Genomic DNA, 18,071 nt, shown 5'->3' with positions numbered 1-18,071 from the left:
TCATTCAGGGATGTCAAAGCATGTGTAGCTGCAGGCAGTGTAATTTCTTCACACAGGCTGGTAGTTGGAGATTCTTGTATCAGTACAGAGTACAGAGGTTAAAAAGCTGCCTCATTCCAGGGGACTCCGGAGTCAAGAAGCAGTCTAGACATCGGGTCATCATTCAGCTGCCAGCCAATGGAGGCCGGGACTGCACGGATCCTCTCTACGAAGAGAAGGCCTGCGAGGCCCCTCAAGTATGCCAAAGCTACAGGTAATAGAGCTAAAGAAAAAGCCATTGCCATCAACACGCGGAGAAGTACTTCAAGTTCATATTCTTTCGGACGATGAGAAAAGAAAGCGAACACTGCCCTGCAGGCTAGTGGAGTTTGGGATGTTTATGGCTATATGTGCTATCTCCTGCCTCTTGCCTCTGCTACTGAAATTATCCCTAGGGAGACAAATACAAAAACTGTGTAAGTTTCCAAGCTGTATTATTAGCTCTAGGAGTTTGGGGAAATTTCTCATGTTGATATAAACTATAAGAAATGCAGAAAAGTGGTTAATAATTATGAAATACATATGCTTTAGGAAGCAATTCTTTTTCACTTGGAAGAATAGCATAAGCATTCCTCCCCTGGCTCCAAGAAACACCTGTTCCTTACAAATGCTGGCATTCTGGCTCACGAGATGACATCTTTGTCTCAATGATGCCAGCAAGATGTCTGGTCTTTTCGTTTGTAGCCACCTCAAAGAAAATTAAGGTTATTGAAGCTATATATCATCATGTTGATAATTATTAGAGAAATTTTTCCTCATAACTGTTAAAAGAAAGTGCGTAATTGAAACTTGATGTGGTAAACAATTGCAACCCTGACAACAAATGAAATATTATGGCATCGATTGATAGAATGTGTGATCACAAAATAACTTATGATGAAATTGATAGCAAATTTTCCATCTTAATTTATCTGTATTTAAATCTGAGATGACGAACAATATAATTGCATGTTTACACCAAACATTGACAACTATTAGCCCAAATTTATTTATTTGGGAGATTTATTTTTATGCAGTGTATTATAATTGCAGTTTCTGAGTTACTTCTACAATGCTAACCCAAAGAGCACTATACAAAAAGCTCATGACTTGAATGCAGTTTCATAACTTGAATATAAAACAAATATACCTTATTTAAATGAAATGCATTGTTTCTGGTACTATCTGGTACATCTATCTGCTGGCAATCCTAATCATTTAAAAGGCTAAATTCTAGCGGTAGAGTCCATTCCTATAGAACAAAGACAAAGATAGATTCTTGTCTCCAGTGTCCTAGAAAGTACTTTTATATGTAAAGCTGCTTTTTATAATGCCGTGATGGAGATATAAATTAAGTTTAGAGAAGACAGCATTGGCTAATGAATTCCTGTTTGCAGTAGTCAAAGTCATATTTCCGTGCCACCGTATCTCTACGACTTGGCTGGCATTTTTGCTTCCTCTCCTCAAGGCTCTGTTCTTTTCTTGTAGATGGAAGACTCACAAATGGCGCAGGTGCCAATTAGTCCCTTGGAGTGTGCAACAGGACAGCCCTGGAGCTCAGGAAGGCTGTGGGCCCGGACGACAGGCAAGAGGTGGGAGGCCCCGTTGTATGGTTTATTTGTTTTTATTTCTCCAACATGGCTAACTTAACCACTAGCTTGATGAGTTTGTCACTTTGGCACCATGTTTAGCAAACAGAGCAGCGCAGATATGAATCTGCTACTACCCATTCTACTTAACACCAGAACACAGAAACTTGTCTTTTTAAATTGTGTCGTTTGCTCTTTGACGTGAGCCCATAACTCCTCTGCTTGAATTTTGCCCTCATTCGTATTAGAAGATAATCAGACCAAGATCTTGAGAGGGTTATGACATAGAGTGTACAATGCAGCTTGTTTTTTTGTTGTTGGTTTTTGGATCATAGTATTCCATTACACTTTACTTGTCACCTTAATATTAGATAAGATCCTTACGTCCTTGCCCATAAGCATTGTATATGTGCATGCATGTAATGTAATTGTTTAACTTTCCCAGAAATTCTCAGCAATAACATTCCTAACATTGTCATGGTGATCCCCAATTCTGTTCATATTAAGTACTGATCTTTAAATGGCAGATTTATGTACTCGAAACCTGCCGTATGTGAACTGCAATCTAACTACTAGAAAACATGGAATTCTGCAGACATGAGTGCTAAAAATGTTCCCAATTTGCCTTATTTACTGGATATTATAGATAACACTCACATTCCAACCTTTGGAACATGTTGTTTATATGTGTAGCAAATTCAGTCTTGAGAGAGTACATGATTGTTTTTACTCATTTTGACTCTTAGTGTATAGTTCCTGTTACATACTTAAAATGTAGCTGAAATATAATTGAATATGCAGCCACCTTTCTTTAATTCATAACAACATGTTTTGCTCCCTCTTTTCTAGTTATGTATTTGATAATGATGCAAGTCTGAACATACAGAATAGAATTCCAGTTTTTGCTGATTTGATCTGGGACTCCTTCTTCTTTACAGTGAAAAGATTGCTTTTTTAATTTGAGAAAAATATTTTCTTTTTTGTAAAAATCTTCTATTTTTATAATTGTCATTTTAGACGTCTTCATTTGAAATATAAAATTTAGTTTACAAATAATATTAACTACCTAGTGATTTTTAGGATTTTATTTTATATGCTTAATTTTCATTAAGTATCCTCCACCATCAGCTTCGGCTAAAAAATAACTGTCTTCCTTTACACTTATAGAAACAGAATTGAAAGTCATTCTCCCCATTTTAAACCATTCATTGAGAAATTGAGTGATATGAGACCCTCTTGTCGTGCCCTGCTAATTCCTCCTTGAATCAAGCATACATTTCCATATAATTTGGGCCCTACATAGAGTTTATAATGAAAACAGGCATGAGTTTGGGAATCAGGAAACATAAGTTTTTGTCCCAGTTCTTTCACTAATATCGTGTGAGTCTTGTTCACCTCTTCACCTTCCTGGATCTCAGTTTATTTAGACGAAAAAAAAAAAAGAAAAGAGGGTTAGACTAAATGATCTTTTAGGATTACTCCAATTTTCATATTCTACAATCTATGCACAGATAGTACCCAGGGATCAAAGTGTGAAATGAAATTAGGTAAAACAGATGAAAGCCATATTTTCATAGAATACCACTGGGGGGATATCTGAGATACGGTGGAAGCAGTGCAAGTGTGAAAAACAGCTTCAGTTCCAAACTCTATTGCTTAACAACTGCACAACCTTGGTTCATTTATTTCCTTCTTCTGAGGCCGAGAACATAATGGTCCTCACAGTACTTTGCTCATTAAATGTGAATTCCTTCCTCCTTCCTGTTAGAGCATGACCCCAATGAATGTGCTTATAGGTCATAGCAGGCATAAAAGCAACAATATTAACATGGGTCTTTTGTTTTTTGACACACAGGCTGTATAACAACTGTTCTTTCTGTGATTTACCAGTAATCTTTTCATTTCCGAATCTGAAACCCTCTGTTCCTTCCTCATCCTGCGTGACTGCTCTGTAGTCTCTAATACCGTGACCCGCTCCCACCATGAAAAGGGGTCTTTGGCTTCCTCAGTGCTCCTTTCTCTTGCCTTTCTGATTGTTCCATTCTTGGTTTCCTATTACTGGTGCCTCTTCCTCTGCCTGTGCTTGAGTAATGCTTTCTAATCTTGGCATACTTGTTAGACTACTTCCTCTATCTTGACAATCTTTCCTATTTTCAGGATATCTAGGACGAGAAAGTTGCGTTATAACAAGTCATTTCTGCATAAATTTATTCAGAAGAACCCCTTTAACTTCTATATGAAGATAATCTTTTTCTTTGTTGCCTTGGTAAATTAAAGATTTTTTTCTTCGAGCCTATATTCCTACAGAAACATGAATTGGGGAGAATTAAGACGGTAGAAATATCTTTTGCTAATGGTGAAAAGGCAAAATTTTCTTTCTTTGATGGTCGTGGCTATTTTCAGAACTGCATGATTGACCTGTTGGATTCTTGCTATTTTTATCTTTATCCTTATCTAGTCAGAGACTAAAAATTGCCAACTTGCGCTGTTTTTTAATGATTACAATAATCGTGTAGTAAGGATTAGAATTAATCAGCAAAGACTATAGAGAAGCTACCCCATCCTCTCTAATACATCAGACTTTCTAATTTCAGTCTCTCATTCAACTGTGATTGCACTCAGACGACTGTGTAGAAAGAGTCATGAGCATCAGGAAAGGATGAAGATGTTCAAGCCAGGGAGCTCAATAATTGGTTAGGGAAATGAGATTGTTGATAATATCATCCAACAAGTAGAAGTTAAAGACTGAAACTGATCCATTGCAAAAGCAATCATTTGAAGCTAAAGAACTTAAGAAAGACCTAAAGGATGAGCTGGAACTTGACTTGTACCATAATATTAGAATAAATAGAAAGGAGAAAAGAATACAAAATAAGATCAATACTGTAAGCATTTGAGGTAAGAAAAACAAAAACATTACATGTGTTCACAAAAAAAGTGGTTAGATTGAAGCTCTGAAGATGTGAGCTGGAACCTGGGGTGATTTTGTAGAGGGCTATAAATGTCAGGATCAGGAGTTTAGACCTTGTTCAATAAGTGGTAGGAGCAAGGACCTGATGAAAGCAGTGTTTTATCTGTCAGTGTGTACAGAATGAATTAGAAAGATAAGACGCATGGGTCTGGATGCCAGCTAGGATGCTGTTATGGCAATGCAAGGTTGAAGTAATAGGGGTTCAAACTGGAACCACAGTAGTTGGAATGGGCAAAAATAAATGGATTTTCAGCATACAATACAGGAAAATAATTTTAGGACTTAGTGGCAGACAATAGAAGCGGAGATAGAAATAAACAAGTGGACGATGATGATATAATTCTTTAACTCCAATATTTTCAGCTTGAGAATAGTTATAGCATTGGGAAAAATTCTTAGGTCTAAAAGTAGAGCTAATTTTAGAGAGTGTATTTTATATATTGTGCATTAAAGGTGATGGCAGGGGAACCAATTGGAAATACCCACGTATGCATTTGAAATGTAGAAATGTACCTATCGAGATAACTTAGTACAGCAGATAGAAATGTGAGTAACATTTCCATAAAGGGATTTGATGAAGCCATATGAGAAGCTAAGATCTCTAAAATATATTGTATGGAGGAGGAAAAGTGGTTATTGTATTTTGCCATTAATAGGATTCTTTTTTCTCTAGTCTGTTTGCATTTATGTTTACCTAAAGAACTTAAAATAGTATTAACTTTAAATTACTATTTCCTTGCTTGTGTCAGAAATGACACCATATAAACTAAAATATGAGATAGCTAACTTTACCATTCTATTATTATAAAGATAGCAATTTTTATTGGGTAGCTTTTATCAAACTATTGGTCTAGACCAGTGGTCAGCAAACAATGGCCTGTGCGCCAAATCCAACTCTTTTGTAATTAAAGTTTTATTGGAACACAGTCACACCCATTCGTTTTTTCTTTTTTTATTGAAGTATAAATGACAATCAATATTATATTAGTTTCAGATATATATCATAGTGATTCGATATTTATATACGTTATGAAATGAACACCATGATAAGTCTAGTTACTATCTGACACCGTACAAAGTTATTACAGTATAATTGACTATACTCCCTATGCTGTACATTACATCTCCATGACTTATTAATTTTATAACTGGAAGTTTGTACTTCTTAATCCCCTTCACCTATTTTGCACCCCAATACCTCCCCCTTCTGGTAACCACCAGTTTGTTTCCAGCCACACCTATTTCTTTACCTATTGCCTATGGCTGCTTTCATGATAGGAGGCAAAGTTGAGTAGTTGTTACAGAAACCATATGGCCCACAAAGCCAAATAGAAGAAGTTTGCTGACCCTTATTCTAAATTCTAAGGCCATGTAATCCATGATACAGTCACAAGGCCTAATAGTACTGAATAGTCATTACCCAGTAGGATCAAAAAATCCTTGAAGTTTGTCTGGTCACTTGGGAAGGAGTTTTCCAATTGAATTTATCAATAAATCAATAAATCAATAAAAGAACTATTTTATAGTTATGAGAGTAGTGGACTTTAAAGACTGTCACAGTAGTAAAATATACACCTTTAGGATGAAATTGCTGCATTCTTTGGTCGGGGGGATAGTTTACAAATAAAATTTTGACTCTAAAAACTAGTAGTAAAAAAAAAAAATTTAAAGAGTGTTAAAGATGAAGCCAGATAATACATGGGATGTAGAAGACAAGAGAGAAGGTCCTCATAATTCCCCTGTCTAGAAGATGATAAATCATACCCAAGAACTGAATACCAAGAGTTAATTTACTAAGTATACATAGAAAGGAAAGAATGTGTGGGTCTCATATAATATGCACCACTCAGCAGAACACTTACAAGGTCAGCTATTATGATTCAGTTTTTCTCAAATGGCTTGAACCTTCCCTATTAGTAGAAAAATATTACATGAAATTCTCTTCTACCAGCTTGCTAGCCAACCATTCGCCTACACCTTCTTTTAGCCACCTGTTAACAGTAAGGGCCCTCATAGACAGACTTTCATTTTTACTATTAATAGCATAATTGTTCCAATTGTAGGAACTATCTGTGGTGATGCATTTCAAAGGATTTGGGAAGCAATTATGTTCTGTGTCTCTTTAACAAGTAACTAACTGTAACTGCTTACCGTCTCAGGGCTGACACTCACTATAAAGCAAATTAGTGAGACTCAGCCTTACCCAGAAATGAGTTAGAATAACACAGATGTAAGAATATAGGAAGATTCTACTCCAATCAAGTAAATGCAATCTTGACCAAGTCTACATTCTCTATATTTCAAAACTATGTACAAATGCTTTCTGAACTATTACATTAGAACACAAAGTACTTTAAAATAAAATTGATATACTCCTGAAAATTTGAAAAGTACATAAGAATTATGTGTTTATTTATGACCCAATTTCTTTACATTTGAAAGGAAAAGTGAAATAATGGGGAAGCAAAATTTTGTATCAATAGTTTTGCCCAATCTTCTCTCAATTGGATTGGCTACTCTGCTATAAACAGGATATTTTCCTTAAGTTCATCAAGTGTTACTGTAGAAACATTAGAAATCCTTTGTAAAATAAATGCTTAAAACTTTGGGTTAATAGTGGTATCAGTCTGCTTGGGCTGATATAACAAAATAATACAGACTGGGTGGTTTAAACAATAGACATTTATTTCTCACAGTTCTGGAGGCTGGAAAGTCCAAGATCAAAGTGCTGGCCAATTCAGCTCCTGGTGAGATCTCTCTTCCTGACTAGCAAATGATCATTTTCTTGCTGTGTCCTCCCATGGCAAAGAGAGTTAGAGAGCAAGCTTTCTGATCTCTTCTTATAAGGGCACTAATCCCATCATGAGGGCCCCACCCTCATGACCCCATCTAAGCCTAATTACTTCCCAAAGGTTTCTTCTCCAAATACCATCACATTGGGAGTTAAGGCCTTGATGTGTGAATTTTGGGAGGACGTAATTCAGTCCATAGCAGTAATGAAGGATCAGTATCTTTAAATAAAATTCCTATCCCAGCATACAGAGCTGTAAGTTTGTTAGTATTAAGCTGTCTCAGAAAGCTGTGAAAACAAGATAACACCAGCCCCTAAAAACCAATTCAAACTTCCTGAATATCATTCAGTACAATTCATTCTTTCATAAAACAAATATTTATTGAATACATGCCACGTGTTGCCTACATGGTACTGGTCCCAGCCTGTCGAGAAAATAAAAGTATATAACAAATAGTTTCCGTTTATTTCCTATAGTAGGAAATATACTATAGTTATACATGATTCAGGCTTCATTCATATTAATAACATTCTAGTAGTATATATACACAATAGCCACTAAAAATTGGAAAAAGTTAAAAAGAGGTAACTACTGATAGGGCATTGTGACAGAGGAAATGATATTTAAATATAAGATGACTCAAACAAAAAGGCACAAAGTAAAATCTATGTTTTTGGGGAACAGTGTATTGACCAGTTTGCCTAGAGTTCCTGTGAGTGAGTTGGAGGCAGGGGCCACACTCTGGAGGATTTGAGTATCTCCAGGAGTATTTGAATACTAGGAGGAGGAAGGGGAGGAGAAGAAGGGATTTTTTTCAATAGGAAATTAGAAGTAGTGGAGAATTAGCGAGGCTTTGGATGTTGAGAATGGTGTATTCCAAAAATTTTATCTAATGGTGTAGAACTAAAAAGAAAGAGGAGAAAGAGGTATTTTAAAGCAGGAATTGAAACTTTAAAACTTGAATCATTCTTAAATCTCATAGAGAAATTTTAGAGGGCCTTTGAAATAGGCATCTTTCCTATAATATTGTCAATAAATGAAATGCAAATAACATGAAATTATGTCCACATTCTATTTAATTTTTAAGTGAAGTTTTATATTTACTTCGTACTATTTGAGTCACGTGTGTATAAACTTTTAATAGAACTGTAACCTCTACTGTCTTTTCTCTTTGCTCACATTTCTACAATTTGGATGGCATGTAGAAGGCTGAATTATCAATTAGTCAGTGACTGTATCATTGAAGTCTAGCCATCATAGCTGTAGCTAGAGTCACCATTACATTTGCTTTAGAATTAAGAGTCATGGCTCTTAATAATGACCATTTTGGACAATTTGTTTATTTTTTGACTCCCCTAAGGAGCAATGTCAATCACTACTGCTTAAAATGTATATATATTATTCCAGGGTTTATTACTTTGTGACACATTTATACCAAGAGTATCATACAAAAGTGTCATAGAGGGGCCAGCCTGGTGGTATAGAGGTTGAGTTCATGTGCTCCACTTCAGTGGCCCAGGGTTCGCAGGTTCGGATCCGCGGTGTGGACCTATGCACCGCTTATCAAGCCATGCTGTGGCAGGCGTCCCACATATAGAGAGTAGAGGCAAATGGGCATAGATGTTAGCCCAGGGCCAATCTTCCTCAGCAAAAAGAGGAAGATTGGTAACAGATGTTAGCTCAGGACTAATCTTCCTCACCAAAAAAAAAAAGTGTCGTAGATTAGATACTGGGACTTCATAAACATAACTTCAAATTTACTCTTGCCCAATCTCCGTGTTGATTTTCATGCTATCTCCTGCCAAGTGTACTTTCTGTAAATTAGATGGAACTAACGCAAATAATCCCCAGGGTCGACCCTGCCTATCCTAATCCCCCATCCCCTCTGTATCCTTGCCTGCCATTTTAATGTTGACCTGTCGCTAAGATCTAATGTCAGTCTCTTTATGTGAAAGCCAGCATGATTCAGATGTATTCTCAATTCTAGACCACAAAAAAGAAAAAAATTTTGGTAATATGCCTCACATGGCAGGGACTCTCCTGGCTCTAGGAATCCTCAACCTGCACTACTTATTGGCTACAAAGGTTATAAAAGGAAAGTCTAGAAAGAAAAAAAAAGTTTTAATTTTCCCTTTACCAAAATTAAATCTAAATGCATCTGTAGAACGTGAGATATAAGTGTTTAACTACAATTTATGCTCTGATTTTTTGTGAGCAAATATACATAAATCTTATGCTTAAATTAAGTTACTTAAACTATATTGATGCCCTTGGCATAACTCTTCTGCTTAAATTCTGGCCCACTTTGTTCTTTTTAAATGATTACTTTATTTATTTATTTATTATTTTTGGGAGGAGATCAGCCCTGTGCTAACATCTGCCAATCCTCCTCTTTTTTTTGTTGAGGAAGACTGGCCCTGGGCTAACATCCATGCCCATCTTCCTCCACTTTATATGGGATGCTGCCACAGCATGGCTTGCCAAGCAGTGTATTGGTGCGTGCCCAGGATCCAAACTCGTGAACCCCAGGCATCCGAACTCGCGAACCCCAGGCTGCCACAGCAGAGTGCGCACACTTAACCACTTGTGCCACAGGGCCGGCCTCTAAAAGATTACATTTTAGAGTCATTATTTTATTTATTTATTTTTTTTGTGAGGAAGATCAGCCCTGAACTAACATCCAATGCCAATCATCCTCTTTTTGCTGAGGAAGACTGGCCCTGGGCTAACATCCGTGCCCATCTTCCTCTACTTTATATGGGACGCCACCACAGCATGGCCTGACAAGCGGTGTCTTGGTGCGCACTCGGGATCTGAACCTGCGAACCCCGGGCCGCCAAAGCGGAGTGCGCGCACTTAACCACTGCGCCACTGGGCCGGCCCCTGGAGGCATTATTGAGTATATCTGGGCCAATTTGTCTCAGTAACTTGCATTAATCTGTTAATTTTCAGAGCTTATTATGCAATAGGACGAAAAAGAATGGAAGTGGAAAAAGAACTAGCTAGAGTAGAGCGAAGGAGCTTGCTTTAAAGAGATTTTACACAGATGTGATTTTTAAAATTGTCTTTTGGCTAATATATTTATTAGTTACCACCCTATCTTTTTGTACTCTTCATTTATATAACCTATTGTTTAAAACTAGAATTATTTCAATTTTTAAATGATTTCTTCTAATTTCCTATGAATATTAGCATCCTAGTTGATTTGGGGATTTTGATTTTGTTTTATATCTGTATGAAAACCCTATCATAAAGCGATTATTAGCATTTTCTATTTTTTAGATAGCTCATAAAATAAACTTGACACTGTGATGTGTCTGTGATGGTTCCTCTATGCTCCATTTGTTGTGATTCAGTTAACCCTTACCAGATCCCAATCCAGGATCTAGTGGACCTCAGCCTGTGCTACTCCACTGGGAGCTGATTATTATTTCCTAGTAAGTCCTCTTACAAGGACTGGCACATATATTATGAACATCAATGAGACTGGGGATCGCTGGTAACTATTTAGGATCAATAAAAAAGAAAAGTGCATTTCTTTCCATTCTGCCACAGTTACAGTCACAAATTGTAATTAGGAGGTGTAATTTGGCAAACTTGTCAGTGAAAATCCCTTCTACACAGAGCAAGACCAGGACTGTTATATCCACCTAGGAAACAGCTGGAGCCTTCCTGCATCATTTATAGGTTTGGTCTTATTTCTAAGAGCAATTAGGTCTCTTGGTAACTAGCTCCCACTCACATTAAGCTTTTTCTATTCATTTCTACATGATTCATTCTCACTATTGCCATTTTTTGATAACACTGTGGGAAAAATCACTCCTCTAATCACTCAATCAGCTGAATGTGTTCTGTCTCTGGTGCAACCCAGATGCTGTTGCTGTGGGATCAACCATGTTAATATTGCTCAATTTAATAAATAAGGTCTCAGACCTCCTTGAACTCTTTGTTACACATAATCTAACAGCTTTCGCTGCACTAGGGCATTGATCTTATTCTGTTTCCTGTAATGAAGTTCTGTGTGCACATTTTAGATCTAGTAATTTATTTCACTCTGATTATTCAGACGAAATGACAGCATGGTCTTACGTGCTGAAGGGTAATCCACAGACCAGTAGAACTCCTGCTTTTTGTGCATCCTGAATAATAAGGGAATTTCATTCCTCTTCAAGAAAATGAAGATGAGCAACTACATTCTGAATTCTATTAGATTTACTTCAGAGCTGCATCTGTAGCCTTCAATTTACATACTCATGTATGCATAACACGGATATCCAAGTTCTTTTAGCTCAAACCAATGTTATCTATTCCCTTTCATTCCAGGAATCTTTATTATTCTCCTCCTTAAAACATAGCTCAAAAGTCAACTTACATGAAAACATTCTGGAATTGACTCTACTTATTCTACTTATTAAAATCTTTTTTATTTAAATTTATGGGAAGTTTCAAAGATACACAAAAGTAGAGAGACTAATATAATGAGTTCTAGTAGTGTAGTTATCATTCACTCAGCTTCAACAGTTTTTCAGTTTTTAACCATTGCCATTCTTGGTCATCTGCCACTCTTCACACACTTAAAAAGATTTTGCTGGAGTATTTTAAGACAACTGCTAGATAAGTTGTATATAAATACTTATTTTTTAAAACATAACAATAATATTATTATAATACTAAACAAATTAACAATAATTCTTTAATATCATCTAATATTCAGACCACGTTTAATTTTCCCCCACTGTCTCAAAAATGTCTGTTCACAATCAATTTGTTCAAATCATAAAGATCTCCACATTGTATTGGGTTAGAATATTTCTTAAGTCACTTTTAATCTAACAATTCTAGCTCTCTTTTTCAGAGCAGTTATTTGTTGAAGACACTGGCTTTCTTATTTATCTTTCCAACGTTTCCTCATCATTGATGGGCTGAGTTTACCTGGTTTAATTCATATGTAACCTACAAGTCAGTCACATGGATGTCTCCCAGGCTTTCAGCCTGCTGGAAGCAACCTGTCCATGATATTTAAATAAAAATTGCTGTGCCTCATATAAATAAAATACAATTATAAATAAAACAAGTGGATATAATGAACATAGAGTTAAATATGAAATTTTACTTTAAAATAATTATTTTGATATTTGCTGACCTTACTAAGAAGCTTTCATGGTGAATTATCCTTAGGACAGTGCAGTTTTTGGCCCATCCTGCTAACAAGGCCTCAGCCCAAAGGAGAACTTGTGTAATCATTATACACATGATATACACACTCCACCTGTAAATACAGATAAAATTGTCTGGGTATATGTCGCTTTCTGGTGTGCTAGGAAACAATGCTTGTATGATGCATCTTTTCTATAGTTAAAACAACCCTGTTTTCAGTGTCCTAGAAATGATTTTTAAGATTTATGAAGTTGAGAGACCAGATGGTTTCCTTTCCAAACATTTATATTTTCCTCACCCTAATAGCAGGAAGTTCATTTCAGATTGCATTCCTGTGTTTGAATTGTTGTGTTTCCTCTAAGTCAGAATAGAAACAAGTTGAGATGTATGACAAATTTTCAATATATTGTACAAATGGTGCTATTGCTACTTGTTTGCATAACATTGCGTAAGTAATTCTTTCAAAGTACACTGTCTAAAATCTCAGATAAAGGGAGTAGAGTGCTGAGTGGGTTTCTGAGAACAGACATGGGAATTTTACACATTTTTTTTCTTTTCAACTAGTTGAAATACTTAAGATTTTATGTACTGCAGGTATACAGAGAAAAGGGCTTCAAATTTATGTCAAGAGTATAGATCTGCACGAAATAAATTAATTTGTTCCTGGCATTGTGTTGGTAGTGGTTTTATTTTATTTTATTTTGGTTTTTTGGTGTCACTTAATGTGATGATAGTTGGAACAATTCTGAAATAAAAATTGTGAGAGAGAACCGAAGGCAATTTCATTAGTTTCTCAAAAGATTTATATTCAGGTCTTTGTTGCAGAGAGCAAAATTGGATGAGTAGATAAAAGTAGTCTTATTTCAAAGAACTCAAATTTAGTTTCGTGATTTTCTTTTAGTTATAAACAGTGTGACACTCTTCACAGCTTAGAGTTCTGATGCGGTCAAATCTCTTAATTTCCAAATTAATCATTCTTGAGGTTCCTGCATACCTGATTGGCAAAAAGTCTAACAACTTCCTCTTTATCAATCCTTCCTCTTTATCAATCCTTCCTCTTGAGCTTCCTTGGGGCAACTTTGTCCACAAACCATCAGAGCTTACTAAGTTTAAAGTGTTTAAAGAGTCAACCCTGCTTCCACATGGCAGGTGAGAGAGAACTGCAAAATCACTTCAGCTCGTTAATATACCACATCATGGGGGCAACTCCTACACCGTTCCACAGATAATGTTCTTCCAAACTATATGGATGCTGTTTTTTTTTCTGCTCCTTGTACAAGTCCCCTTGAGCTCCAAGTTTAGATCTCCCTTAGTTCATCCCCACATGCTCAGCCATTGTTTCCCAAAGCTTGACGCAGTGCCAGGGTGATTGGGTACCAAAGGACTTTCAGCCTTAGCCAGAGGTCTCAGCCAGACCCCTCCTTGTGCCCTGAATACTCCAGCTAGTGGGTCTTAAGCTTGAATGTGCATAAGGAACATCTGAGCAACTTGAAAAAAAAAAACATATTCCTTGACCCCATACATAGAGATCTTATTCAGGAGCTCTGGAATGAATCCAAGAATCTTCAACTTTAATAGCATTCCAGGTGTTTCTGAGGCAAGTGGAAAAACATTACCTACTAGAGCAGTGGTCTCAATCCCCTGCTGCATGTTTGAATCATCAGGGAGCTTTAAAAGATGCTAATACCCAGGACACTGTCTTTGACCAATTAAATCAGAATGTTTGATTTTAGCAAGGGCCTGGACATTTTCCAAAACCTATTCAGGTGATTATAATCTGCAGCCTGATTTGAGAACCACTGTCTTAGACTGGTATGGTAAACATGGAGCACCAGACAACTCCTCCCCCAAGGGATGAGAGTCTCTTTGGGACACTTAATGTTTTTTCTTGTCACATAACCTTTAGAAAGACCACCAGTGTCCATGCCTCCAGGTTTTTGTGTCTTTAAAATCTAGGGACCCCTGTTATTTTCATACAAATTAGCCCTTCCAGTGTTGTGCATACTAACTGAAGAGAACTCTATTGTGAAGAAATAGGTGAGTATTCACCTACATTTGCACAATTATGTAATTTTGCCTGCAGCATTTGGGACAAGTTGTGTTCACCTACACAGACAAAGTTTCTTGCTGAAATTGTTATATCCTTTTACACACCCCATCACATAGCCCTACACTATTAGGTGTTAAGTTTTAGTATACCGATCAAGAGAGTTAGGGCTCTCTCTGTTCCAACTGTAATTTAGGATCAAAACGTCAGGCTCCTTCACCTTAGTTCCTTGATAGACTCCCGAGCAGGGCAGAGATCAGCAGCAGTTTCAGCCTAGACTATGAACCTGAAAAGGCCATGGAAATCAGTCTGACTGGGCCCGTTTAAGCTAGTTCAGTGAAGACCTAACTTTAGGACCAAGGTCTAAATGTTTCATCTGCTTCCTCAATAAATGAATGAATGATTTTTAAAACCAATGGGGGAAAATAGTGGAGGAAGAAAGGGGACTTTAAACATCATTTGCTCTTTTTCTTTAAGACTTGTTTACCTTAAAGCAATTTTACATCTGTGTTCAATAAGTTTAATAAAACTATGACTTAGTTTAAAAAATTCAGTGGAACAATGTCTTGGTGGAAATAATACATCTGAATCAAAATTATTTGATGATTTTTTTAGAGTCCGTATGTAATTGTGGAAATGTCGATTATGATATGATAGGTTAAGATTGCTAAAAATTTTTGTTTTCGTTTTTAAGTTCATGGTTGATATTTGTGCATGTGAAGAACTTGTAGACAGAGAGGGTGGGGGACTTTGACACTGCTCCTCCCGCTATTAACCACTCCAAGGCCATCCCAACAAAATTCCAATGTAATAACAAAAATTGCTTTCTATGCAAATTCAACTTCAAGACAAGTTTCATAAATGTCCCCTCCCCACCCAAACCATCCAACCAATTTGCTGCCACTAAGTCCCTTCCATATAGAAATCCTAGCATGGCCAATGATATAAAAACAATTACCAGAGGTATGTGATGTCTCCCAGCACATCTATGAATAATAGCCTGTGTTCAACATAAACTGTTATCGAAACCCATGTATTATTTATTTGTCTTGTAAATAATTCATTTCTGAATATACTCCACATGTGACTTGAAATCCTTGACAGCATCTATAAAAACTGCTAAATGCTAAGTGTATGTGTGTGCTTTTTTGTGTCACAAAAACTGCTGAAGGTTATCTGTTATTTTAAAAAAACCTACAGGATCAATTTAATGACTAGTGTGATCATTAGAAACACTTTACCAGATTTCTGCTGCAAATATAGAATTAAAAGAGGATTCCTCTGACTGTTTAACAAAATGTTAGGTTAATTCCTAAATTGTAGGGTAATTAGACATTCAAATTTGTTAAAAACAGCTTTATGCTTTTCCTTTAGCCATTACTTGTCGAAAGCAAGATGGAGGACAGGCTGGCATCCATGAATGCCTCCGGTATGCAGGCCCCGTGCCAGCCCTCACCCAAGCCTGCCAGATCCCCTGCCAAGATGACTGTCAGTTTACCAGCTGGTCCAAGTTTTCTTCATGCAATGGAGACTGTGGTGCAGTTAGGACCAGGAAGCGCACTATTGTTGGTAAGATAATTGGAATGCCAAAGCCAGTGCTTGTCGAGGTAGAAAAACACAATAAAAGTCAGACCAAGAGAGTTCTGACAGTGTATTTGGAAAATGCACAGACATGGCTTATTGTTGCTGTACTTAATACATCTATGGATTTGGATGTTTATTTTAATGTAAGTTGGCAGTGACAGACGCATTATGTACTTTTAGTACAAGGAAAAAGTAGCCTTGAAAATTGAATTCTGTCTCCCTATAGAATACATGGTAGATTATTTTTTGGTTTAAACATGTACTTTTGGTGGATTGCCTACAGACTGTGAAATGCTTGGAGAAAAGTTTTTTGGGAACCCATTCTCACTGTCACAGCCTCAGATTCCTAGAAGAGGAATATGACATTAATTCTGTATCTGAAAAGAACGTTTTAAAAGGCAGTCACAGTGAGAAAAAGCAGTAATATAATGAGCAAGAACAGGAGGCATCATACTGAACTAAACCTTGGTGCATTAGGGAATATTGTCTGTGGCAAAAGAAACCGAAAAATGTTGGCACCAGTGGACTATTCAGAATTTAAAAGTTATAAAATGAACCACCTGTCATAATGAAGATTGTTGGAAACTATACAAAGCAGCTTATAAAAGTTAGAGATAAATATATGTAAAATATATGTGATTAACTATATGCAATATAATCAGTGTATAATACATGACATAATATAAGAAATATAAATGTGTGTAAATATGTGTGATCTAATTAAAATAATGATATATTATTTTTCAAGCACATTTACTGTTATGCTCGAGTTTTTCTTTTTTAAAAAGGAATTTATTTAGATTTATATACAAACCATTTCTAAATTTTTATTCTGATATTAAATATCTTCATTTTGAATATTGTTATTTCCTACATTAATTATCAAGTATGTCAAAATGATTGTTCTTCAGAAATACTGAAAGATGATACAAAATATAATCGGGAAAGTAAATACAAAAATCTCATTTTGTAAATTGCAATCTTCTATAACTATACTATCTATTTGAAAATAACTCGAAGGCTGTGCAGTCCAGTGCAGTGACTCTCTCTCTCCATTTCATATTTTTGCATTTGTTATAAAGGAGAGATTTATACAGTTATCTGAAATTCCCCAGTCAGTGAAAGCACATGATCATTTGAGAGGATTTTAATCATTTTGAAGAGTATAAAATTCAGCACAACAGTTAGTGCCTTATGCAAAATGGGCTATTTTTAAATGAGCAAATAAGAAAAATTTCACTATGCAAAGCACCCAGTACTAACAAGAGCCTGCATAGAAAGCACTATGGGGTAAGAAAATCACATTTATTTATACGCTGTTGAATGTGGTTAAAAATGGAGAAAGGAAGTTTAGGAAAGGAGAAAACTTAGGGATGCTTGAAATTAATAATGGTATTTTCCAACTTAAATTTCTCCACAGGGAAAAGTAAAAAGAAGGAAAAGTGTAAAAATTCTCATTTTTACCCCCTGATTGAGACTCAGTATTGTCCCTGTAACAAGTATAATGCACAGCCTGTGGGGAACTGGTCAGACTGCATTTTACCAGAGGGGAAAGTGGAAGTGTTGCTGGGAATGAAAGTACAAGGAGACATCAAGGAATGTGGTCAAGGATATCGTTACCAAGCAATGGCATGCTACGATCAAAATGGCAGGCTCGTGGAAACGTCCAGATGTAACAGCCATGGTAATCCAATTTTTATTCAGTGTTATACATTTGCTTTCTTTGATGGTGGAGCTAAAATGCACATGCACATTCTCTCAGAATGAAGGGAAATGAAGGCTTACAGAAGTGTCTTCTAAATTGAACATTATGGGGCACCATGCTGTATGTATATCATTTATATGTAACAGGACATTCGGTGGCACTTGTCTCGTTGTCCAGAATTGGCAACTAAGTCCCAAGCTAGTGGCAA

General features: G+C 36.4%; 1 protein-coding gene across 1 annotated transcript in view; it reads left to right on the top strand.

The window, feature by feature from the left end:
- THSD7A (thrombospondin type 1 domain containing 7A) overlaps positions 1-18,071 on the top strand; it is a 673,077-nt gene that overhangs the window by 595,384 nt on the left and 59,622 nt on the right. The window contains exons 12-15 of the mRNA XM_087426025.1: positions 121-253; positions 1,507-1,610; positions 15,949-16,143; positions 17,579-17,842. Coding sequence (XP_087282151.1) covers positions 121-253; positions 1,507-1,610; positions 15,949-16,143; positions 17,579-17,842 — 696 coding nt within the window. The remainder of the gene's footprint in view (positions 1-120; positions 254-1,506; positions 1,611-15,948; positions 16,144-17,578; positions 17,843-18,071) is intronic.

The sequence above is a fragment of the Ceratotherium simum genome, chromosome 1 (genome assembly GCF_057802395.1).
Source record: "Ceratotherium simum simum isolate JZ-2026a chromosome 1, ASM5780239v1, whole genome shotgun sequence".
Lineage (NCBI taxonomy): Eukaryota > Metazoa > Chordata > Mammalia > Perissodactyla > Rhinocerotidae > Ceratotherium > Ceratotherium simum.
This window is presented reverse-complemented; position numbering and strand designations above follow the sequence as displayed.